The sequence below is a fragment of the Passer montanus genome, unplaced genomic scaffold (genome assembly GCF_014805655.1).
Source record: "Passer montanus isolate IOZ18808 unplaced genomic scaffold, ASM1480565v1 scaffold73, whole genome shotgun sequence".
Taxonomy (NCBI): Eukaryota; Metazoa; Chordata; class Aves; order Passeriformes; family Passeridae; genus Passer; species Passer montanus.
In genome coordinates, this window is record NW_024372481.1 from 1,428,967 (window position 1) to 1,455,362 (window position 26,396).

General features: G+C 43.1%; 1 protein-coding gene across 1 annotated transcript; it reads left to right on the plus strand.

The window, feature by feature from the left end:
• Window positions 1–1,061: 1,061 nt before the first annotated feature.
• Window positions 1,062–22,052, plus strand: QSOX2 (quiescin sulfhydryl oxidase 2). The gene is made up of 12 exons (XM_039730639.1): window positions 1,062–1,389; window positions 5,887–5,987; window positions 7,161–7,209; window positions 8,289–8,394; window positions 8,593–8,683; window positions 9,881–10,026; window positions 10,562–10,705; window positions 12,416–12,545; window positions 14,432–14,554; window positions 15,611–15,761; window positions 19,171–19,359; window positions 21,502–22,052. Exons 1-12 carry the CDS (start codon window positions 1,062–1,064, stop codon window positions 22,050–22,052), a joined length of 2,109 nt encoding a protein of 702 aa, XP_039586573.1.
• The last annotated feature ends 4,344 nt before the right edge of the window (window positions 22,053–26,396 follow it).

Here is a 26,396-nt window from a genome sequence, read left to right on the forward strand (position 1 = left end):
GAACTCCCGATGGGCCTGAAGTAAGAATTTAAACCCCTTTGTTCCCTACGTGTTCTTCAAGGATTAAAAGAAGTGTTTGTGAGCAACAGAAGCAAGAATTATCTTTTCAGAGACCTCAGTCTTTCATAATCTGAGTTTTTAAATCCTCTGAAACCCTTCTCTGGGGACGTTGTTGGGTCTCTGCTTCTCATTAAGATAATGAAAATTCTTCAGCCTGCATTTAGAAATAAAAGGAGATTTCCATAGTGGGCCAGAGGGAAAAGGTGCTAAAATCCATTTTAGTGCTCATCCTGAATTTATGGAAAGGACAGGACTTCTCTCAAACCACCTACACACAGCCTTTTATCAGAGCTTCAGTTTGAGGAGAAAGGCTCTTCCCTGCCGAGAGAGGCGCTTAGGGATGAAAGAGCTCCCGACCCAAAGGCTGCCCTGCTTTCATCTCTGCTCAGCCAGAAGACTCGTGAAGTCAAAACTTCTCTTTTTATATAAATTATCGCAAAAATTTGGCCACCGAGTGATCTCACAGAAGGAAGGGACCACAGTGCAAGCTCCTGGTCCAGCAGGGTTATCCCAGAGCACAGGATCGTGTCCGATGGCTCTGGAATATCTCCTGTGAGGGAGACTCCAAACCCTCTCTGGGCAACCTGTTCCTGTGCCTGGCCACTCTGGCGACGAGCGCTTTTCTAGCACTTGGAGCTTGTTGGTTGCTCTGTTTCACGGATTGAATCAAATATCAAAGAACACTCTTTTTTAATAAAAAATTATATGTTCCGTATTTTTCACGCTCAGAGGATACGGAGAGTCCTAGCTCCCCTCAGTGAAACCGGACGGTCCCTGCTTCCCTGAGGGACACGGACAGTCCCGTCAGGGACACGGACAATCCCCGCACCCCTCAGGGGACACGGGACACCTCCCGATCCCCTCAGGGGACACAGGACGGTCCCCTGAGGAACACGGACAATCCCGGCTCCTCCAAGGAACACGGGCTGCCCGCCGTTCCCCTCAGGAACGGGGACATCCCCGCCGCCCTCAGGCCGTGCCGCCATGGCCGGCGCGTTGCTATGGCGCGGCCCGCCCCGCCCCTCTCCGCGCGTCCCAACATGGCGGCGGCGGGCGGGGGCCGGCGGGCGCTGCTCCCGCTCCCGGGGCCGTCACTGGTGCTGTTCCCGGTGCTGTTCCCGGTGCTCCTCCTGGTGCTGCTGGCGGCCACCGCCACGGCGCGGCTGTACCGGCCCGGCCACGACCCGCTGACCGTGCTGACGGCCGGCTCCGTGCGGCCGGCGCTGCTCAACTCCTCGGCCGCCTGGGTGGTGCAGTTCTACAGCTCGTCCTGCGGCCACTGCATCGCCTTCGCGCCCACCTGGCGAGCGCTGGCGGGGGACGTCAAAGGTGAGGCTCGGAGCGGGTCACCGCGCACGGCCCCGCCGGCCCGGCGCTGTCCCGCGGCCCTTCGCGGCCTCCCGCGGTGCCCGGGGCCGGTGCAGGGCCGCGGCGGTGCCTGGCGGTGCCCGGGGCGCTGGGCTGGGGGACCGCGGGGCCTCGGTGTCACCTGTGGGCCATCCACGCGTGCCGAGGGTTGTGTGAGCTGCTGGGCCTTGGCGTGTGAGCTTCAGCCTCATCCCCTGCTCTGGAGTGTGAGCATCACCCTCATCCCCTGCTCTGGAATGTGAGCATCACCCTCATTCCCTGCTCTGGAATGTGAGCATCACCCTCATCCCCTGCTCTGGAATGTGAGCATCACCCTCATCCCCTGCTCTGGAGTGTGAGCATCACCCTCATCCCCTGCTCTGGTGCTGCCACACAGCCAAAATAGCACATGGGACAGAGCAAGGGGTGGATGGTGTTCCATCCACTTCCAAATTAAAGGTTTTGAAGGAATCCAGGCATAAAATATTACTTTGCGTGCACACAGCAGTGTGGTTTGCATGTAAGTGTCCCTGTGAACCCGAGGTTTGTTTACACTGAACTGCTGAAGGCACAATGTTGATCTTCTAAATGTTTTATAAAGAGAGCAGCTTGTTTCAGAAGATAAGCAAAAAATAATGTGGTACTGGAGAGGCCGTGCACACACTTGATTTATATCTTGCAAATTCAGTGTGGTGTGGATGGGCTCGAAGGGGGAAAAGAACCACCAGAAAGTAAAACAAAAATCAAGCAAAGTGAGAACCAGGTTTTCAGATTTATGAATTAGTGACTTTAAAAGTAATGGTGGCATCTATAACTTATGCTGAGGGACCTGCCTTGCTGTCTCTTAGCCTGGTCAGTTTTTTTGGCAAGTGCTGAAGAGTTTATTTGTAGATTTAAGGAAACAAACGGGCCCCTGAGGTATCAATTAAAGTTCAGTACTTCTGCTGGGGAGGAAACCTGAGATCAGATTTGTAGGAAATGTTATGCTTAATATAGCAGTGTAAAAGGCTTTTAAACTACTCTTAATTCACATTTCACCCAGGAGATGTTTCCAGGATGGATACAGCAGTTTTTAATGCACTTGTGGTTTCACTTTGAGAGGGACTGAAGAGCTCTGGCCATTCTGTGACACTCTGAAAAGCATTAACAGCTCACATGAAATGTAGGTGAAGTATTAGGTGTGCATTTAGATCTGTGGAAATGGAAACCCACCCTAAAACAGGTGCATCACACTCTGAGGAATTGTGATTGGTGAGCAAAAACTAAAAAGCAGAGAAACACAGAACTGTCATGGTTTTCAGAGCACTTCAAATGCTTCTTGCTTGCATGAAGGGTTTGTTTATAAACCAGTAACTTTCTTCTGTTTAATTTGCATAAGTTTATGTAACATTTTCTCTCCTGCTTTCATCTGCTCATGACCAGAATAATATTGGATCTTCTCCTTCTTTGAAGTGACAAGGAGGTCTTTGAGCACAGCAGTGGAGAGCATGAGGAGCCCAAACTGGCCAGAGCTTTGGTCAAAATAGGACAGGGATTTAGGCAGGATGACAGCAGTGTGATACCTTTGTGACTTGTAAAGACTTCTTCAAATACATGTTTTCATTCTCACCAGCAGACATGGTAACTGCAGATGCTGTCATGCACTTGTATCACTGCAATCAGGTGAAGGCCTCTCTCTCCTTTAATCCATTGAGTTTTTATGAAAACTTTCATTTAGAAAGTGGATTTTGAATGTTTGTGGACATTGGCACAACCAGCAAATGCTATTGGCTTTTGGTGTTATTTGTCAGCCAAATGTTTCCATTTTCAAGTTGGATGAATGGATTTTAGGAGACTGAGAACAGTCACACTTTTCATTGGTAGCTTCATCAAAGAAACCAAACCCAAAACATTTTGCCCACTTAATCTGTCTTAACATTTGTTTTTCAAAGATATTTACTCATCTGCTAGGATATTAAAGGATACCCTTGAGGTTGCAGATTTTATATTAGGGAACTCCTAGATCACTGGGGTCATGTTTGCTGATTTGGTATCCAAACAAAATCCAGTTAAATTGGTGCAACAGCTTTGTCCAAAAAGGCCTGTGCTAATAGGCATAATTTTAATTTTGTTTCTCATTTGTTAAGTCTTGGCAATACTACCATTGCAGCCTTCACAGCAGAACATAATCCTCCTGAAAAACAGGATCAGTGCTTGCTTTTGTGTAATTTATGTTTTTGTTTTGATACTCCCTCTCAGAACAGGCTTTAAGCTCAGTCAGTGCTGATGCTTTTCTAATCACACATTTCATTTTATTACAGCAGTGGCCAAAGTGGCCATTAGAGTTAATTATCCTTTTTCTGTCTAAAAGATGATTAAGTTTATCCAGCAAAATATATACGGGCTGGAATGATGTGTAGTAACAAACCCTTGGAAATCCCACATAGGACAACCTGTGAATTATACACAGAATAAGTTCACTCCTCAGGATTTGGAGTAACTGTCCAAATTTAGCAGGTTTTGTTTCAAATCCATAATAATGATTTCCTGCTTGAAACTGTTCTTTGAACACATTTGGTGGGGAACTGCAGTCACCTTGTCATGGTTCAGGAAACAGCCAAGTGTCAAAACAGGCAACTCTCAAGTAGCTGTGAGAGAGAGGTGCCTGTGATGAGCCTTTTGCCCCCCTGACTGAGACTTCCTGATGGAGAACAGCCAGGTTTATGGAAAGGAAGTGAATTCCTTGTAATTCTCTGGTCAATGCCTTGTGGCATTTCTCACGTGGGAGGTTTGACCCACCTGCAGGATTCCAGTTTGTCCAACACAGCCCTGTCATTCACTGGAGCTTGTTTAGCATAAACAGAGATTCTGTTGGTTAATGCATCCCTCATCTGCCTCTTTCCCATCGCTTGCGAGTCAGTATTTCAAAACCACTAATGCTAATTTGAAATTAATCAGCATTTTGAAAAAAGCCAGCCCAGCCTGCAGTGCCGCAGTAACTCCGGAGTGTCAGCTGTGCCCTCCAGCAGCTCGGGCACCCCTTGGAAAGGAGCAGCTCCGTTTCCAGCAGCAGGAATGCTAAGCAGCACATCCCAGCTGGTGCTCTTTAACCCGGGTGTTTAGCTGGGGTGGGGCTGCTTTGTTGTGCGGGGTTATTTGCATTGAGTTCAGAGAGCTCCCATTCATGGCGTGGAGGAGGATCCAGACAGGTGGAAAAAGGAGGAGGAGTGGTGAAAGTTGAATGAAGGAGATAACCAGAAGCCAAACTTTTCTTTTGTGTTTTGCGTTTTATTTGATGAAATGGGCTGTTGTGTCCTTTGTGCTGCTGTGAATGGGTGCCCATCTGCTCCAGCGTGTTTGAGAGCTCTCCTGGTGCCCGCTCAGCTCTTGGCATGTTCAGCACAAACCTCTCCATCAGCTGCCCTGGCCTCCTCCAAACACAAGTAAAGGTCAAGCTAAATTTCACAGACCAGAACCGTCCATCAGCTCTTGAACTTGATGAAGCTGTCATGCTCTTTGCTGTAAAAGCAAGTTTAATTTTAGTGCTTTTTAAATTTTATTGGGAATTGTGGGGGACCTTCAAATTCTGCCCACGGCGGGTTTGATTTAACTTTGCTTTAAAAAGCAGCTGTCTAAGATTTCTCTTGGAGTGGTTCTTCCTTAAAGTGATTGCTGCAGCAGAGGCTGGCTCAAAAAGATAAATTCCCAGCAAAAAGAGAAGGAAAAAGCTGTAAGTTAGTTGAAAGCTTTTATTGAAGTTATATAAGCATATTTATGGAAATCCTTGAACTCTTGTGGCTATTGCTATAAAGGAAAGTCAGAGTGATGCTCAAACTCAACTATTACGCACTCTGCTTAAACTCTGGTATTTTGGGGGGTATAACTAAGGCATTTCTGAACAATACTGCCAGATAAATGCAGCTTTCAGCAGACACTACAATGAGCTGGAGTTGTTTGTAATTCTGAGGCCTCTCAGAAAACTGTAAGTTGGAGAAAAAGCAGCTTGTTAAAAAAACTCTAATACAAGGTGCATCAAATTTATGGGTTTGTAATTGACATCCATGTGGATGAGTAACTGCTGGATGAATTTTATTCAGTTATATACATTCTGCATGCTCTATTTTATGAGCACAGCTAATGGGAAAAGCTGAGGAATTCAATCCAGTTCCTTGCAAGTGTTGGATTGGCCCTGATTTCATCTTCCTGGATTCACCCCTGGAACTGCTGCATTGTGTGCTGGGATTCCTCTTGTTCAGGTGCATGGAAAACACTGATGCAGCCAAGAAAAACAGGGAGGTTTTAGTTATTTTAAAAATCAGTAGATTGTGTTACACTGGGGGATGGAAATGAATGGCAAATGAGAATCGACCCAGGGCTGGATTTTTATGCCACTGGAATCTCTCAGAGTCCTGCTGCTGGTTTCCATGGGAAGCAAGGTAATTCATCAGCTGGGATCCGTGGTCTCTCCTGCTGAAAATTGAAAGATATCTTTGTTTGCAGACTGGGAATCTGCAATTAGAGTTGGAGTGCTGGACTGTGGGGAAGAAGGGAACTATGAGACGTGCAAAGAATATGGGATTCACTATTACCCAACTCTTAGGGTAAGTGCAGAACATCCTGCCTTAGGCAGACGATGCATGTTTTCTAGTAATTAAACTGTGTCACTCATTGTTCTGTAGCTTTCTTTGCTTTGCTAAGAAAATTGCAGAGTTGATAAAATATTAATTTGGTGGGGGTTTTGTGAATGCAAGAGCTGATGTAGCTGTTTTGAGCAGTTATTCAGTTCTGAATCTGAAAAATTCTTATTGAGAGAAGAGATCATTCTGTAAAGTATCATCTTATCACATGAATATAATCCCTAGTTTCACCAGATTTATTAGATAATAACCATTTGTATAAATATTTTTCAAATTCCGCTGTTATGGGATTATTAATAATGTTTTTTGTTTTGGTGTATGAAAGTAAAGGGAGCACATTGGAACTGCCACATGAAAACAGCTGATTGCATGACCAATTAAAAATTTACCTTTGATAGATCCTTCGCTATTTTTGCGATTAACTTAATATTTTTCATCATAAAATACTTAAACTGCATTTTAAAGAGGATGCCACGTTAGCCAAAAGTATCTGCCATTGTTCATTTTTATGCAATTTTTACCTTCTCTGTCAGTCTGTGTTAATCACATTATTAAGTATGAGCAGAATGTGGTGGATGGAGAAGGTTGAATAATCTGTTTGTAATGACAGGAGAGGGAACAGGAGACATTTCAATGTAGCATTTGTGATCTTTCACCCTGATGGTAAAAGCAATATTTTTATTTTCTTTCACTCTCCAAAGTTTTAGGTGTAAATTGTGTTATCCTCTTTATTAAACGCAGAATCTTTTCCATGTTATTTTTTGTAGCAGAAGGCAGCTAAGCTCCCTTAGATCTCCTGTTTAGCCACTGGAGGGAGTTGGGAAAATGTGAATAGTGTTCCAAGTGCACACACAGTTGGTAGCACAGATTTGGTGATCAGTTCATTTGTTAATGGTTGCAGTGCAGGATCAATACACACCATTGAATTATGCATTAAGGGATTTTTCCTCTTGCCCTCAGGTAGGTGAGAAGCAGCTTTTTGGAACTCATAGGTTAAGGGGGAAAACTGTCTCCTGAGCAGATAAATAAAAATGTTTTGAAGTTAGATCTGTAAAAGTAAAAACACTTGAAAGCCTTTTTAATTCCTAAACTGGGCTTTTTTGTCTGATACAGTGACTTTTCTTTTCTCCCACACAGTACTTCAAAGCATTTACAAAGCATTTCACAACTGGAGAAAATTACCAAGGTAAGAACATTTTACTGTGAGAAATTCCCAGAGCAGTTTTCCTGTCAGCCAGGGCTGTGTCACACAACCAGCAAAATCCTGTCAGTTCCTTTGGGCAGGGATGGAGTGGACACTAAATACCTCTTGAAGACAGAATATTTCAAGTACTCTACAAAGTGTTAATCAGCATTTTAGGCAGGCAAAACATTTCTCCAAGAAACTTAGGAATCACATTCCTTTTTTTTTATGCAGCTCCTAATTTTCACAAATGGCTTGTAATTTTTTTTTAATCCCTTTTCTTCCTACCACACTCCTCATCAGCACGAGATCCAATTTACTCAATCCTGACTTTTGATCCCTCAGCCATTTTCCAGGCATCCTGAGTTGCACTGGGAGAGCCTCTATTCAGATGGTGACTCCCTGAAAATAGGCTTATCCCAGGGTTTGTCAGGATCACAGCTTGAGGTAGTTTGTCTGGGACAAAAGTAATGTTGTCCCTTTCCATGGATGAACATTTAAAAGGCCAGAGGTCAGAGGAGAGACCACCTGCACCATTAACCCTTCCTGTACAAGGGAACCTTAGTTTTACCTCTTGGGCATTTGAAGTATTTTCTGCTTTTTAATGTGGTTCTTTTAAAGCAAATAAAATATTTTCACACTTCAGTTATTTCCTCCTCTTGTTCCATGGCTTTATGGCCTCTCCATTTGGTAGGAATAATATACCCTGGCAGATTTTAATTTGTGGTTATTATCCTGCTGCAGTTGCCCACAGCAACTACTGTGAAAATGTTCACATTGAGAAGTTGTTTGGAGAGAAAATGAGCAGGGCAGGCAGATGGATACATTTGGAAAAGTCTTGAAGTTTTATTAATTTTAGGGTGGGATGACAGCTTTTAAATATGATCTCACAGCAACATTAAAATGAAATCCTACGCCCAAATCCTTAGTTCCTTTTCTTCAGCCAAATAGTATGCTGAGTTTTAAGTCTGAATTTAAAGGAAAAACCTGACTCAGAAAAGCATGCACAGCAAACCTTCATGTGAGTCATTTTTCCCCAGTTTTCTGAAGGGTTGTGTTTTTTTGGAACCTGTTCTCAGCAGGAGGAGATCGGGAGCTGCAAACACTTCGTCAGATGATGATTGACTTCCTGCAGAACCATTCCCAGGAGCTGAGACCTCCTGCTTGCCCACCACTGGATCCAGTGCTGTAAGTTCCTTGTTTTCAAATGTAGCTGCTCTCTATTTACTCAGTTAAATAGACTGTGAAAGATTAAAAATCTTTAAAAGTGTTTGTTTTGGTTTTTTTTTTAAACACGACTTCTGCTATGAGATTGTAAAAGGAAATTCCATGAGTAACAGTGGGTGTATTGCATTCTGTGCTGAATTCCTTTTCTTTTCCTCAAAGGTCCAGTGATCTCCCATCTCTTTTTGACAAGAACAGCCACCACTACACAGCCATTGTGTTTGAGAGCAACAGCTCCTACGTGGGCCGAGAGGTAACGTGGGACTTGTGAGGGACAGAGTGGCTGTGACTGGATGTCACCATAAACCAGCTGGATTTGAGCTCATTTAGCCAAGCAACAGCTCCCTGAATGCAGCACTAGAGCAGCTCACACGTGTTTGGGGGATGATAAAACCCAGGGATTTTATAGGGCTCTGGTGTTCACTCACACAGAGGAACTTGCTTACAAAAGAATGTGATGTCATACTGACTTTTCTTTCATTCTTATTTTAGTAGAAGGTTAATTTATCAGTTTCGTTCTCAGCACAATTTTCTTTCAAGACTTTGAAAGATCACAACAAAAATATTGCCAGATTACATTATTGTTTTGTTACTACTGGCGAACCATTTTTATTACTCATTCTTCTGGACAACTGTTTGTAATAATCTGTGCTCTCCAGTTCCCTTTCTTCACATATAAATTTTGGGAAATTAAGTTGATAGCATAAAATTATTTACCCAGTTCAGAAACACAGAGGAAGTGGAGGTCTTTAGGTTTTGTTTCCCAATAAAATATTTGATTGGGCACCATTTCCCCTGGCCAGTGTCATGAGTGGAGGAGGCTGTGCTGCCAAGAGTGGGAATCACTTTGGGATCAGGCTCCTTCCAGGCATTTGTGTTCTGGGAGCTGCTGTGGTGATGCAAGTGGGCATTACTGAAGAAATGTGAAGGTTGTAAAGTTCCTCAGCTTTTTATCACACTGTTTTTATTATCTACAGTTAGAGGGGAAGACAGAGTCATTTGATTAACACAAAGTGGAGTGTGCTTTCAGGATAAAAAATGTTTGTTAGTGTTATGTAGTATTTGAGCTTTATGGAGTAGATTAGTGAAACAGAAAATAGCATTGTTTTCATGTTTACAACACAAGACAAAATGGACAAACCTTCCCATACTGCTGAAGAAAAGGAGGCCATGTGTCATCACTGATGGAAGGAAGGAGGAAAAGAACAGAATAGACCAAGAAAAACTAAAATTAAAAAAAAGGAAAATAGGAGTAATAATTTCTAGAGAAGACTAAATCTTCTTTAAGTGAAATTGTTTCTGTGCACAGAGTAGCCATAGCTGAACTTCCTGCAAACAGCATAATGATGCCCTTAAAGGATGATGCACTTCACCTCTTTATGTGTCTTGTCCTGCAAGATTGGCTGTTCCTTGAACAATGTATAATTCATGGCATCCTCTCGTTACCCAGGTTATCTTAGACTTGATCCAGTATGAAAACATCGTGGTGAGGAGAGCCCTGAATGTTGATAAACCTTTCCTGGAGAAGCTGGGGGTCACCTCAGTCCCCTCATGCTACCTGATACAGCCGAATGGCAGCCATGGATTAATTAACAAGTAAGTAATTATCTGTCTGAGGATTATGGGGACGTTCACTTAACTTATAAAAATGTCAGGATTTGATGTCCTGACACCTCATCAATACATTATAGTGCCTGAACTTGTGTGTTCCCTATATTATCAATAAAAGAACTAATACTACTTTTACTTGTCACTGGTGCCTGTTAATAACTTCAATTTATTACTGTGATACTTCTCAAAGGAATAAAACTTTGGAATAAAAGTGGAAAAAATAAATGAAGCTTCAAAGTTCTTAAGAAAACCCATTTCTTGTGTAACGTGAACTGACATTTGGATAAACATTTGTTATTTTGTTGTTATTTTGAATGGAATTTCACACCCCTAACCCAAGTGATTTGTTTTTCATAAATTGAACATTATTTCATTTCACTTTGTATCAAAACAGGCCATGCTGCTAGGACTGTAAAACATAAATTAAAGTGAATATCTTATTTTACAAATAGAGTTATTTGCTTTTTTGGACATTCACTTAGTCTGAGATTAAAAGTGGTCTCTCTTTGTCCATTTGCAGTTTGAAGCCTCTACGGTCTTTCTTTTCTTCATATTTAAAGTCACTGCCAGGTGTAAGGAAAAAACTCCTTTTGCCACTGCAGCTTCCTGCTCCAGAAAATAAAGAGGAGAGCACAGAAATCAAGGTGTGGAAAGAGTTTGATAAGTAAGTGATGCCCTTGATTTTTATAATTGGTTATTAAAAATTACCTGCAGCCTTTTCCTGCCATGTGAGAGGCTGTGCTGTAATTTATTATAAAATCCTAGAGCAGTTCCATATTTTACTTCATTTCACTCCAGTTCAATCGTGAACAGCTTTTCAAACAATTCAAGGTGAAATTACTGAGGTATTTTGGTTTTAGCAGCAAATGTCTGCACTGCTCTGGAAGGAATGCTTTTACCAGAAGTGTTGTGAAATATTCAATTACCTTGAAAATACCAAGGACTTATCACCCACTACCTGAAAGCAGTGATCAGTGTCCCTGAAAAAATACAGGGTAAAATACCAAGCTGTAACATTTCTGTAGGAGATTCTCTGTGTGTGCAGTAGTGAAACAGTCCCCACTGAAAAGGGCTTGTCAAATGCAAGTATAACAGAAAATACTAAAGTCACTGTAAAAGATGTTTATCACCCCAAATCCCCTGAGGTTTATCTTCACCCTCTTTGCCTCTGTGAGAGAAGGATGCAAAGCCTTTGCAGAGAGATAATCCCTCAGCATCTTTAGATGGAAAAGATGTGGGACTGAGTGCTTTAATATAATACTTATTTTCCTTTCATGGACACTATTAGTGTCATCTTCTTTCAGTGCCTATTATAAAATACTTTATATGGAACATTCAGTTAGCAAAACAACTTAGTTAAATTGAGCTGCTTTCCAGCAAGGCAAAATCTTGTGGACATGAATCTTCACCCCAAGTATCTTCTAAATAGGATCCTTTTGGAGAGCCTCCTGCATTCATGTGGATGTCTCTTTATTTAACAAACTTGAAGCAGAATTTTGCTGTTTTTTATAATTTAAGTGAGTACTTTATTAATTAAGGAGATAAATTCAGAATATGTCTGTGGCTTAAATTAAATTATAGGTGTAATATATATGATTATAGATGATTCTGTCTTTTAATGTGTTCTTTTCTGCATGTTATTTAGGAGGTGGGAGCAGCCAGTTTTTTCAATGTTTGTTTTTTAATTCTGTTTTTTTAGCAAGAGCAATGCTGCTGAACTCTTACAAGAAGTGTGAGCTCTCTGAACTTCTGTTTGTTCAGTTCCATTGCTCTGTCTCACACTGCCTGAAAAGCACTGAAAGCTGGGGCTGTGTGCCTGCTGCATTTGTACTTTGTAAAGCAGGTTTAGTTATGAAGATATTTCATTGTGAGAAAGAACTTGGGAAATGTTTTATTTGGTTTATATGGTTTACTTGTACCTGTCAGAACTCTTGTCTTAAGAGGTGCTGTGTTTTAACTGGGAGATGAAGGACCTGCAGCAAAACTGCTGCATTTGGGAAGGATTTCTAATCCAGTCCTTCCCAACAGTGACATTTCCAGTCCTGTTTGCACCCCTGCCCTGTGTGTTGTTCAGAGATGTCCTGTTCCTGTTTGTGGTCAGCACAGCAGAGGAGCTGTAATTCCCTTACACCAGGGCTGTAATTTCATTACAAGGTAAAGCTGGCTGGGAAGCAAAAAGTTCAGTCAAATATAAAAAAAAAAACTTTCTCCATGTTGTGCAGTGCTTCAGTTGTCCAAACTCTGCCTGTGCCCCTCAGGCTGGGAGGACTCTGCCATCCCTAGGGGGCTTCAATGCCACCCCTCTCTGAGTTGGAGCTGGGTGAGAGGGGAGGGAAGGAGGGGCAGGAGCTGCCAGGATTGATGTGTGTTCCAGGTCCAGGCTCTACATGGCTGACCTTGAGTCAGGATTGCATTTCCTGCTCCGGGTGGAGCTGGCCACGCACAAGGCACTCGAGGGGGCTGAGCTGAAAACCTTCAAGGACTTTGTCACCATCTCTGCCAAGGTAGGCGCCTCTGGGCTGTGATTGGGAACATGAAGTGACTCCACCAGAAAATTTATCGTGGGACATAAGTCTCTCAAAATGTCTTGCACAGTGTTCGAGTGTGTGCATCCTCAGTAGCTTAAAAAAGAGGCTGCTGGGTTTATTGAAATGATATTTTTGAGGTCTTGTTTGCTGTTCTGACATACTTGCAGGGTTAAAATGCAATTTAATTTCACCTTAGGGGGCTCAAAATTAAATAAAGCTTAAGTAGTCTGCAACATATTGAACAAACACTGTAAATATAGTCCATTTATCAGATTTTCAGGATAAGTAGCTATTGTTACTCAGTGGGATTAAACCAACCTTTGTTTTTCATTCTTGACTTTTGAATTTCATTAATGCATACTTGGCAAATGCTGTTCTATTTGGAGATGTTAGAAGCTTCTGTCTGAATTTTGAATATAATTGAGGGACTGATTTTGATTAAATAGGTATTCAAAAATAACTAAGCTATTGAATATAATTGAGTATTTAAAAATTTAAAATGCTTATGTGTTACATTTGCATAAAAAGAAAATACATATAATGTGATATGAATTGAAAAAATTTTAAATCATTATAATGCCAGCTTCCTGAAATGACCAATATATTTTTATTTTTACTCCCTGTGTAGCTAATACTGTTTTATTTTTTAAAAGTGAATCAATAACTCTTAATTCTTATTCTTAAGGGAATAATAAGGCCTATATGAACCATTTCCAAATATCTGGGTTTATCTGAAAATCAGACAGACAGCTCCTTACCCAGCCAGCTCCCCCCTGCAGCCACCAGGGGCCAGAAATCTGCAGCTGGCCTCATTTCTTTAAGAAAGTGTGGTGCTAATCTTCCCATCATATTATCCCCAGAGCATCCTCTGCTCTTCCCTGTGGTTCCTACCCAGCTGAGGTCATTTTGTTCCCTGGCTGTTGATGATAAATGGGGAATGTTCTCTTCTAGGTGCCTGCACATCTCCCCCTGCCCTGTCCCACCAGGGGTTGCCATCCTTTATTTGCATTTTTTTTGTCATGTAACACTTTCCTCACTTCTCTCATTCATATTTTCAGGTGTTTCTGTTAGGAATTCTTTTATATTCTTCTCCTGTTTGTGGTGATGGTCAATCCAAAGGCACAGAGATCTCTGATTTCTTCCTGGGGAATTTTCATGACTGAAATCCTGCTCTCTCTAAAAGGATCCTAAAGAATGACAGATACTTGACTTAATTCTCTAATAATTCCAACCCTCATTAAAGCAAAATAGCATTTCTGCTATGAAATAGCAGAAATCTGCCATAATCTGTAAAATAATGGCCTTACCACTGATTTTCAGTTCTTCACACTCATCTGCCAGGCTGTGGCTCCTGTAAGTTCTGATTCCAGATCCCTTTGGAAATCACTGTTACACATGAAAGGAAAATGTTCTTCTGGATAACAGCTCCTAAACTGACAGAAATCTGACTGAAAATAGCTGATTTTTGTGATTGATCTTCCAAAAATGAGAAGGATTTCAGCCCTCTGTTTCACTGAGGTGTTGTATTCTGTTTTGAGCAACATTCTGAACTGAATTACCTTAATGTGAAATCCTAGGTAATGTCAAGTTGTTCTGTAGCATTCCGGCCTGCTAAAAACTTTAAAATTTTAAAAACTTTTAACATTTTGCGCAAAAAAACTTATTGAATTTTGTAAGCGAAATCTGGTGTGAGATGGCTTTTTCCTGCAAGCATAACAAGTAATTAATTTGCTCATCAGAAAACAGAATGAAGCATTTTACAGACAGCAAAAACATTGGGATAAAACCAAAAGCGTCTCATTGCTAATGAGATTTGTGCTTGAAAATGGTTTTTTCATAGTTTGTTTTTTTATTTTTCTCAGCTTTTTCCTGGCCGTCAGCCTGTGGTGAAGTTGTTAGAGACCTTGCAGGAGTGGCTGGTGAGCCTTCCATTAGACAAAATCCCTTATGATGCTATCCTGGATCTGGTCAACAACAAAATGCGGGTAAGCTGTTCCCAGTTCCAGCATAAAACAGGGCATTAGGAAAGGATAAGATTCTATATCAATCTCAGCCATCACTTACTGCTGCTCCCCCAGTCATAATGCACTTATAAGAAGGTTAACATGGAAATAAAGTGAAATCATTAGCAGAAAAAAACAACCCACATCCACACAAAGAAATTGAAATGAGAGAATTGAAACATTCAATCCTGGCTGGGTTTTATAATGAGCAAGCAATACTTGTTCCCTAATGTCATCCCCAGGGATGCAAGATTCCCAGAGGATATTTCTGACTTTGCTGTGCCTGCTGTCAGCAGGATTCTCTTGAAGGTCAGAGTTTAAGTGATGGGAAATTTTCCCACTGAAATGTGCATTATTCCTGAAGAGTTTCCCCAAATACTCTCTAATTTCCCTGCTGGAATCCCAGCCCACTTTGGCAAAGCCCTGCCAGAGGGTTGTTTTTGCACAGAACTTCACAATTTCTTTGTGATTTCTGCCTGAATTTTGAAAGCCTTCTGTGTGTTTTAGGAAGAGGAGAGAAAAGTCTCAGAAACTAAAATCTTGCACTGGATTTCAGGTGTAATTAATAAGGAGTGCCTTTGTTACAAGAAGAAATAATATGGAATTTTACAGCCAGTTAAGGCTTTACTCTGTAAACTTTGTGGAGTAATAGGGAATCTTGGATGTGCCCAGGGGAGCTCTGTCAATGTACAGGAATATTTTCATGTGTTGTATTCTTAAAAAAAAATAAAAATCTTCAAAGGTTAAACTACTTTGTGTGTTCTGTCAGACTGATTTTAGTAGGTTTTGATGTCAATGACTGAACAATTTGTATCTTGTCCAAAAGGGATGAGTTTTATAGTGATGCTTCAGAGTATCTCAGACATGAGGGTTTGTGTTTGCCTGAAGCATGAACTGATTACCAAGTGCAGAAAGCCATTTGTTGTTCTTTACCCTGGATCACTCAGTTCCACGTGGGATCAGCAGTGCTGCCACTCTCAGTGATACATTTAGACCCCAGAGCAGCACATACCTTAAATACATCTCTTTTTTTTGCAGATTTCTGGGATATTTCTCCCCAGGAAAGTGCAGTGGGTTGGCTGCCAGGGCAGCAGACCAGAGCTGAGGGGCTACAGCTGCTCCCTCTGGAAGCTGTTCCATACCCTCACTGTTCAGGCTGCACTGAGACCAAAAGCTTTGCTAAACACAGGTGAGCAGCAAATAATTTTTGGTGTGTAAATCCTCAAGGAATCAGTTTGTGGAGGAGAGTGGCTGCAAGGCTGCACCAGCAGGGGTCAGAGCTTGGCTGCAGCAGGAAGGTTTGGAAGTGTGCTAAATAAAGTGTGTGGCCCTAAAGCTGGGAGTAATAAAGCAGAAAAAGGAAAAAAAAGAAAGAGAATTTCAAGCAAAGAAATGTTGAGCTCCCTGAAAAGGGATGAAAATGATTCAGGTTACCTGAGGTTGCACTGGGAATGAAATTTGTGGAAAATTAGGTTTAAGCATACAGTTTAGTAGCTATAAAAGATGTACAACCATTAGCTGATCCTTCTGTAATGTTATTTCTTAAATACTGCATGTTGCAACTTTTTGGTTTATTTTTTTTCCAGCTGAATGTACCTGTCATTAATCCCTGCAGTGATTTACAGCTTTGCCAGCACTCTGTAAAATTGCTCATTTTTAGACTGGCAGCATCTTGTGAAGCTGAGTGTTAATATTCTGGTGATGATTCCTGTTTAAGAAACATGCTGGTTATAAAACCTATTCTCCTCACCCAATGAAAATAGAATCACTAATGCTAAAAGTTTGGGTTTTATTCTTGCCAGGACAGTGCTTTGTTTGGTTACAATTCTATTTCATTTTCATTTAAAGCATTTTAAATGTCTTTTCCAAGGAATATGAGAATTCTACATGGACATCATAAACCTCAGAAATTTTCAATTTACCATTTGTTGATTGTATGTTTTAAAGGATTTTATTATTTCACATTATAGATCCATGCATTTGTCCAGCATTATTTGCAGTCAGAGTGAAAATCCTTCAAATCTGAATAATTCTCCTGCAGAACAGGCATTTTTTATTGCAAATCATTCTGTTGTTGATTTTTGTTTCACTGTTTTGTTTGTTTTTCATGGGGCAGTAGATTGAATTTCTGCAATTTAGTGCAGTGAGTTTGAGGGGTTTGTGCTGGAGGATTTTGAGCTGTTCAGCAGGATCCTGCATAACTTAAATTTCCCCTTTTTAGTCCCAAAGTGTTCTGATCAAGTCTATTAATTCTTAATATTTAACTACACAAAATTTCCCCTCAAATTGTGTGTTTCAGGCACGAGCCTGAAGTTAAAAATAACATTGTAGGACCTGAGAACTCTTTGGCACAGTTAACCCTGGCTGTAAATCGGGCCAGATATGTGATGATCACTTCTTATGGTGAAAGAATTGGGTCAGTCTGAGACTGTGGGATTATGTCTTGGGAGGTTTTCCTCTCCTTATTGCTTGTTTAAATCCCATCTACTAAAAAGCATGATGTACTCCCTAATCCTTCCCACCACAGGTAGGGTTTTATGGTTCTTGTCCACTTTAAAGATTAGGGTTACCCTGAATTGCAGTAGTTTGGGAGGAAAGAAAAAAGGAGGATTACACAATGATACATGGCAGATGTTAACAGAAGATTCATCTCGGGGCTGATAAAAGAAAAACAACCAAAATGAGCCATTTTGCAATTGTTTGCTTTCTGAAGCAGATGGATTTCTCCTGGTCGTGGCCTCTGCTCGAGGGCCTGGCACTCTGGGTGAACTCCCTGTGGCTGGCTTGATAAAATGATTTTATTGGGTTATGTTTGATACATTTTAATATAGGAAATAGGAATAGGAAAGGAAATAGGACAGGAAAATCTGAACCTGCAGTGGGAGTAACAGGAGGGATCCAAAGGAACTCAGGACTCACAGCCAGGGATGTGTAAAATCATTGTAGAAATCATTTCCTGAGCACACTTCATGACAAGAAATGTGGTTTTAGGTAACAGGATGTCTTGGTGTGAATAGAACAGGACTGTGGATTTTATAATAAATTATCTGGCATTTAAATCTAGTGCTGAATTTGACAGATTTCCCCACAGAATGAATTTTCAAGTGTGTAACATTGCACAGGAGATCAGATGAAATTAAATTTGTGTATGAATCTCTTGTATCTCCACAAAGAAATAATTTGCTGGTTGTGTTTATTGTTTTTCCTAAATACATATTTCAGTATAAATGGTAAAACTGTTCTGCTTGAAATTCATTTAACTTCCAAAATAATTTCCCAGCCTTCCTTTTAATGCAGTAATTTAATCTGCTTTAATCTCATACCTTTTATTTATACATGTCTGTTCAATCACAGACATTGAATGACTGAGGAGAAATCAGAGTTTTTTTAGTATTTCTTTTGCTTTAAATACTTCTTTTTGCTGCTCTGTTTAAGAATATCCTGTTGTCATTCTAAATAAAGCAGTCTTTATATATTTCCCATATCTATAACAGATGAGTGCTCTGATAGTTTGAGCAGGTTTTGTTGATTTTTTTCCCAAGAAAACAAAGCAATAGTAAATTATTCGTGGTGTTCAGCAGCAGGAGTCTGTAATTTGATCAATCTGCACCATAAAATGTGTTTAATTTGACAAGTGTGTGCTCGTGGTAACACACAGGACATTTTTAAATACATTTTGACATAATTTACTGGGTCAATTAAGCATGAATCAGAAATTCTGTGCGACAGAGATGAAACCATTAGGATTTCAACAAATTATATCAGGTTTTCAAGGCACTTAGAGATGTGAGGAGCTGCCTGCTGACACAAGAGAGGCCACAAAGTTCTCAACCTGTGCAGGCCTCATCTTCCTGCACAATTCATTATTCTTTTGCATTATCTTTAGTGTGGAAATGTGAATGTTACAAAAAGAATCACGTGTTTGTGTTTATTTTAGGAGGAATTGCTGATTTATTCTCCAGCAGCTGCTCTGTGCATTCAGAGCCTGCCAAAAAAGCCTTGGAATTAATAATTCTAATGAGATTTTGGTGCTCTCTAATTCCTCAGGATTGAGGAGTAACAAACAGCCCTCACAGGCACCTTGTGCAGGACTCACCAAGAGGGGGTTTGACGCCTGATTTTTCAGTAGCAAAGTCACCATAACTTCAGTGCCTGGCCATGAATATAGAGGTGAAGGCATAATATAAACATTCATTTACATATTGGGCAAGAACTTGGAGAAAATCTCCAATTCCACAGGAGCTGTGACATACACCAAGTGTGAATTTTGTATATTTTAACAATTTCACAATGTTCTCTGATAAAAATAATGTCTGGATTTCATTAAGTTTGGTTTTCCCCTGAAATTTTAAGATACTCTGAAAGGAGAAGTTCCTCTGTGGAGACCACTTGACTTTTATTTGGTGGTGGGTAGCTTTGAGCACAGTTGTACAGGCTGAAGTGGTTCAAACAGCCACTTCAAATTGCAAAAGTGATTAATTCCAGATTCATTCCAGCTCAGGTGTCAATTCTATGCAACAAGAAGGGAGCAACTTTTCCTTTCCTCCTTCCCCTTCCCTTCCCTGCTGCTGGAGCTGAGTCTGTCCCTTGTCTTGCAGGCCTTGAGGACAACCCCCAAATCGTGCTGCAGGTGATGAGGAGATACATCCAGCACTTCTTTGGGTGCAAGGCTTGTGCTCAGCACTTCGAGGAGATGGCCAAGGAATCCATGGATTCTGTGAAAAGCTTGGACCAGGCTGTTCTGTGGCTCTGGGAGAAGCACAACGTGGTCAACAACAGGCTGGCAGGTAGGGGGGAGAAACTCAGGAACCAGGGCTGGTAGAGAATGAAAAACAACATTATCAGAGATAGTTTCTTCTGAGATTTCACCTGTTGGTTTCTTCTGAGGTTTCACCTGTTGGTTTCTTCTGAGGTTTCACCTGTTGCTTGGTGAGGCTCTTTCTGGAGCACAAATCTAAGAAGCAATTCAGCTGCTTAGAAGTGGATAAAAAAATAATTGCATTTTTTTTCTGTAGCAGTTTAGGGTTAAAACCTGCCTTTGTTTTGTTTTGGAAAATGATGGCAATTGAACAAGGGGCTTCCTCAGGATAAAAGAGCCTCAACTCTTGGCAGATCAGCAGCTGAATAAAATAAAATTACTGTATAAAGGAAATCTGTGCCCCCTCCAGATCCCTGTGTTTTCAGTTGAAAGTGCTGTTAAAATACTGGTTGTGTTTAATCCATTCTGTTATGGAGGTATCAAGTAACTAAAGCACTAAAGAAAATTGGTTTCTCTTTGCACTAAATCCCTGTCTGCTGTTATGGATCTGGGTAATGCAGCATTAGTTACAATTTCAATATGCTACATTGTGTTCATATTGTGCTCCTGCTGCATTCCCAAGATTTATGAAGAATTAAATACTGGTGTGAGTACAAACAGTTTGCCTCCTTTCTCTGAGGAGAAAAAAGGTAAATAATAAGAGATTAAATAAAAACATCCTCTAATTTTGGCTCCTGTAACAGGCAACTCCTGTGGATTTGGAGTGGCCAAGTGTGGAGCAATGCACTTATTTAGAACATTAAGGTATTGGAAAACTCACATGGATATTGATTTAGGTGATGCAGCAGCCAGCTAAAATACCCTTTTAGTAAGAAGTATAAACACACTGGAATAAATAATAATGTTAAATTACGCTTTTTCAGTTTGCTAAAATTTCTCTGTGGGACAGTGATGTATTTTCACCCTTAAAAGCTGCATCTGTGTTTGTGGTGCTGTGTGAGAAATGATGTTTGGTCAGTGCAAACACCTTGGGGTGGGGGTCAGGAGGGGCCTGGATGTGGCTCTGCCCTGTTGAATTATTCCCTGTTCCTTTGGAATGCACAGGATTTACAGCATTCCCCTCTTTGGCAGGAAAACACAAAGTACAGGGAGTTTTCTGTTTGTAACCTTGCTGTAACACATTTTGTTTCTGCATTTTTATTGAAACAAATTGATTACTGAGTGATCCTTAGGATAAAAAAGCCAATTTGCTCTTGTGCTCGTAAATATCAAGGAGACAAATATTTTAAAATGTCTTTTAAATCCCTTTTTTACCCAAAATCATGGGGAAGCTTCCTGCTTTTAAAAATAATAAAAATAATGAAATTATAATAAAATGCAATATTATTATTTCTAAAATATTTTAAGTGCTAGTGTACTAATCAGATTAATAAATTAGGGGTTTTACCAGGTGGAGATATTTTTTCTAAAAATGATCTCCATTCACATTTTAAAATATCATTTTTTAGAGCAAAATGTGAGACCAGCTGCAGTATTCAGCTCAGAAACGTGGCCAGAGCTGTGAGCATCTGAAATGTTAAAATTAGATCTAATTCAAGACAGTGTCACATATTTAAAGACTTGGTTTTTAGCTGAAAAATACATCTTAAACATGAACATGGCTTTTAAAATACTGCAAACAATTTGTTCTGGTAATGATGCAGAGCTGTGGAAAAGCAAGCTTGGCATGGAATGGTTCACAACACAGAAAATGAAAATATCTGAGTGTCTGGCCTTGGAGCTGCTCTTGCAAACCAGGCAGAAAACAGGGATTAAGGAGTGAAAAGAGCAGTTTGTTTTGCACCATAATTCAGGTTAACCCTGCAGGGCCCAGGCTGTTGTGTGTTCCTGCCTCCTAAAAGCAGCAATTGCAGGATTTGGGCTTGGGATTGAAATGCTGCAGCTTTTACTGTGAGGAAAGGGAAATAATTGTGAGTTAGTGTTTGTATTATGAAATGTTTGGGGTCAGAATTGATGAGAGAAGCTCCAGATTTGTTTGTTTAATTCAGTTATTGTGCTGTGGCTTTTCATGCCAAGCTCCCTGCACTCCCTGGGCAGTGTCTGGTGGTGCAGCTTTCCCTCTTCATTCCTCCTGACTTTTTTCCATTTATATTTTTCCCCTCCCAATTAGGTGATTTGACTGAAGATCCAAAATTCCCCAAAGTTCAGTGGCCAACTCCAGACATTTGTCCTGCATGTCATGAAGAAGTCAAAGGGCTGCACAGCTGGAATGAAGACCAAGTCCTGCAATTCCTGAAATCCCACTACAGCAGTGAAAACATCCTCTATAAATACACCCAGAGCCAGACTGACCCCAGTGACAACGAGCAGGGAGACACGAGGGAGGTGAAAGACAAAAACCTGCAGAAGAACTCGGGGAGAAATGGAGAAAACAAGCTCCAGGATAAGGAGAACCCAGGAGATCCAGGCTCCAAGGCGCTGGAGAATCCAATGGGAAATCCTGGAGCTGTCCAAGGTAGCGGCAAAAACGCAGCTGCATCCGTGAGCCTCAAAGGGACCAGGCAGGCTGTGTCCTTCCTGGGGATTGGATTTTCCAACCTCGACATGAGTCTGTGTGTCATCCTCTACGTGGCATCCTCCTTGTTTTTAATGATCATGTACTTTTTTTTCCGGGTGAGGTCCAAGCGCTGGAAAGTGAAGTCTCACCGCTCCTCGGTCTAGGAGTTCTCGCTGTTCGTGGCTGTTGGGTCCCAGACACAGCTTTAATATTTATGATCAGGGATTTTATATGCAGTATTCCTTGGGTCAGGCCCCTTTCTTCCCGAGGCATTTCCCAGGTGTTCAGCTGAACAGGTGGAGCTGGCCTTGAGATCCCCAGGCTTTGCCCAAGGCCACGTCAATGTCCTCACCCGGGAGCGTTGCATTTGGCAGTTGAGGTTTTTCCATCACTTCCCACCAACATCCTTTACTCATTTCCAGAGTAAACATTGCATTATGCAATCCACTGTGCCTGCTGGAGAAGGAAATTGGATATTGTTTTGTGTATTTTCAAGTCAGGTGTTATTTTTTTTTTAATTCATCCCGAGCTGATTTCACCTCCCTGAGTGCTGAATGGTACCTTGGCTGCTTCACTGGGAGAAGCAGGAATTCTGATGTTTCTTTTCAGGAAACATGAGTTCTCTTTTGATTAAATCAATTCTAAACCTCTGTGACTTTCTGAAATGTTATTTACATATTTAAAATAGGAAGCATTTAATGTTCAAATCGTTCATCCATTCTCTGGTGCGTTCCAGCCAAGGATGTGCATGTGTCATCACTAGGATGAGAGTTTTGGGGCACAATTAGCAGCCTGATGCTGATTGCTAAGTAATTATGGTATTATCCAGGTGGAAACCAATCCTGATGAACTCTAGGAAAGGAAAACAATGTTTTTACTGAAGGACAGCAAGGTTTGTGTTACCGTGGCAGAACAGATTGGAAAATTACAAATACTGAGTTTCTTCTCTTGAATTTCTCCATCACAAGAGAGCAATTAACACTTCCCTTGGTATTTCCACCCAGAGCTGCTCTGTTCTGGGATGTCCAGTTCCCTCTAGAGCTCAGTGTGGGTACTTAGAGCAGCAGTGAGAAGAAATCATGAAAACATTACAAAATCATCCTTGGGAGTAGGAGTTGCAGTGATCCTGGCTGGGGGGGATAATTCACGTCCTGGATAGTGAAGTTTATAATCCTATCCAATGTAATTGAGCATGTTCTAGTTATCCATTACCTAATCTTTAGTTAATCCTAATAGGTTTTGGCCTCAATGTTTTCTCGTGGCAGTGAGTTCTCCAGATTAATTATGTTATATAAAAGGGCTTTTCCTTTCAATTCTACATTTGCAACTTTTAATTTAATTGAATGTTTGCTGGCTCCTCTGTTACACGAGAAGGAATAAGGAGTGCCTGGCCAGTTCCCTGGATTTATACCATTGGTGTGTCCTCCTCTGAGGAGAAAGAGAAAAGTTTAGAAAGTTTGAAGCCTGGCAACAAAAAAGCACCTAAACTCCACAGGGTTATTTTTTCATAATCAAACATTGGTTGTGCACAAAACTGAGTATTTCTGACGTGTCTCTGCAGCTTCCAGCTGGAATGACATAGCTGAGCTGCAAAGATTCACTGCTTGTAGCTGAAGTTTCTCACAGTAACACTACAGTTCCACACAGAGGAGCAGCTTTCTGGGGCTGCTGTGAGCAGAGGAAGAAATCTCAGGACCCTCAGAATTCCAGAGTTCTGGCAGAAGGAACCATCCTGGGTCTTTCCTCTTGGCCCTTTGTAATTCATGGAGCTTTCTTTGCTCTTGGATGTTTTCAAACAGGAAATATTAAAATAAAAGGAATAGAATGGACCAGGAGAGAGAAAAGCTGCAAGTGCTAAAGAAACCTGATGAAGTTATTTGTGAGAACTCCTAATTTTCTGTTTCCAGCAGTGCACCCACCCTGCTGTTCCTGCACAGAACTGGATGGGAACAAAGGTCCCAGGTGTGGTGTTGCACATGAGGTGTTAAAAATAGTGACAGTACCATTTCAGTAATTTAAATGTTCTATTTATTTGAAGTCAATAACTTGACATTTCCAAGTCTGTTCTGGTTGGGTTGGTTTTTTTCTGTCTCATTCCTCTCTTGGAAGGAAAAGTGACTGTTTTGTACTAAATTGTAAATTAATGTGCTTGTTTAAAATAAACTGCAAACGTTTGGGCAAAGTGGATGCATTTGGGCTTTTTATCTGTGTTTGCAAATTGTTTTGAGATGAACTTTATTGCCAGGACAGCTCCTGAACGTGTCCATGATCAACCACACCCATCCTCTTGGGGAGGTGTATTTTTAAGCTCAGACTTCTCAGGAGCTGCTAAAGAATCTGAACGAGGGAAGAGAAAATAAACCAGGAAGAAACAAATGTTTGAGCGGGTTGGTTTTTATTAATGGTTTTTTTTTATTAATGGCAGAAGCCCAAGTGAGGGAGGCCATGGGCAGGTCTGGTGCCTGCTGGCCCTGAGCAGGAGGGCACAGGAGGGGGTGCAGGGAGAGATCAGCACAAGAACCTTTGGGGGGTCCTGGATGTCACAGCGTGAGAGAGCAGGGGGCTGGCAGGTGCCACTGCTGGTCCTGGTGGGACACAGCCCCTGGCTCTGTCCTGGTGGGACACAGCCCATGGCTCTGAGTGGGACACAGCCCCTGCCCTCTGTCCTGATGGGTCACATCCCCTGCCCTCTGTCACAGCCCCTGCCTTCTGTCCTGAGTGTGACACAGCCCTGGCTCTGTCCTGATGGGTGAGGGGGTGCAGGGAGAGATCAGCACAAGAACCTTTGGGGGGTCCTGGATGTCACAGCGTGAGAGAGCAGGGGGCTGGCAGGTGCCACTGCTGGTCCTGATGGGACACAGCCCCTGGCTCTGTCCTGAGTGTGACACATCCCCTGCTCTCTCTCCTGAGTGGGACACAGCTCCTGCCCTCTGTCCTGATGGGTCACATCCCCTGGCTCTGTCCTGAGTGGGACACAGCTCCTGCCCTCTGTCCTGAGTGGGGCACAGCTCCTGCTCTCTGTCACAGCCCCTGGCTCTGTTCTGAATGTGACACATCCCCTGGCTCTCTCCTGAGTGAGACTCAGCCCTGGCTCTGTCCTGATGGAGCACAGCCCCTGCCCTCTGTCCCAGCCCCTGCCCTCCCTCCTGCCCGGCCACAGCTGCCCCACCCCTGCCCTGTGCCCGGAGGAACGGGCACCACCACACACGGGTTTGCTCAAAGTGCTTCCTTAGAGGCTCAGATTAAAAATCCACTTTAAAACCGAGTTTAAAAGGGACGGTGTGGGCGATCAGCTGTCCCCAGAAGGTGTTCACGGCCCTGGGGAGGTGCTGGTGCCACCCGGTGTCACTGCTCACGGTACCGGTCCCACTCGGGCAGGACCTGGACCCCAAATCCCGCCTGGCGTTCCTGGGTGCTTTATTGGGGACCCCAGCCCTGGTCCCAGAGTGTGTCCCTGCCTTTCCCAGCCTCACAGGGCTGAGCTGTCCCGCACACTGGAGCCTGTCCCCGGCCCGATCCAGGGCCAGCCCCGCAGGGCCCGGAGGAGGGGAGGGTGCTCTGGGGTGGGTGCCTGGGTCCGGGGCTCGCCGGGGGCTCCACGGCCGCCCCCAGGAGCGGGCGAAAGTCCCGGTGCCGCCGTCGGCAGGAGCATATGTGAGTTTGGAGGCTCCCGCCCCTAAGCTGCTTTTATTAATTTGTAATCCCCTGCGAGCAGGAGGTAAAGGGATTCGGGGGATTAACGGGCTCACAGTAACAACCACAATTATCAGCCGCGGCTGCCTGCGGCAAGCGGTGCGCACACGCTGGGGCTCCCCCGGACAAACACGGCCCTGGCAGCGCCCCGGGAACCGAGGTGCCGTGGGACAGGACACAGGCACCGGCTGCGGGCAGGGGAACACGCACCCCGCACCTGTGTGCACGGCCAGAGCCCGGGGAAAAAACCCGCACGGCCCCGGGGGAAAACCCTGCACGGTCCGGGGAAAAAAACCCGCACGGCCCCGGGGAAAAAACCCGCACGGCCCCGGGGAAAAACCCTGCACGGTCCGGGGAAAAAAAACCCGCACAGCCCCGGGGATAACCCCGCACGGCCCCGGGGAAAAAACCCGCACGGCCCCGGAGGAAAAATCCCGCACGGCCCCGGGGAAAAAACCCGCACGGCCCCGGGGAAAAAACCCGCACGGCCCCGGGGGAAAAACCCGCACGGCCCCGGGGGAAAAACCCGCACGGCCCCGGGGGAAAAACCCGCACGGCCCCGGGGGAAAAACCCGCACGGCCCCGGGGGAAAAACCCGCACGGCCCCGGGGGAAAAACCCGCACGGCCCCGGGGGAAAAACCCGCACGGCCCCGGGGGAAAAACCCGCACGGCCCCGGGGGAAAAACCCGCACGGCCCCGGGGGAAAAACCCGCACGGCCCCGGGGGAAAACCCTGCACGGTCCGGGGAAAAAAACCCGCACGGCCCCGGGGAAAAAACCCGCACGGCCCCGGGGAAAAACCCTGCACGGTCCGG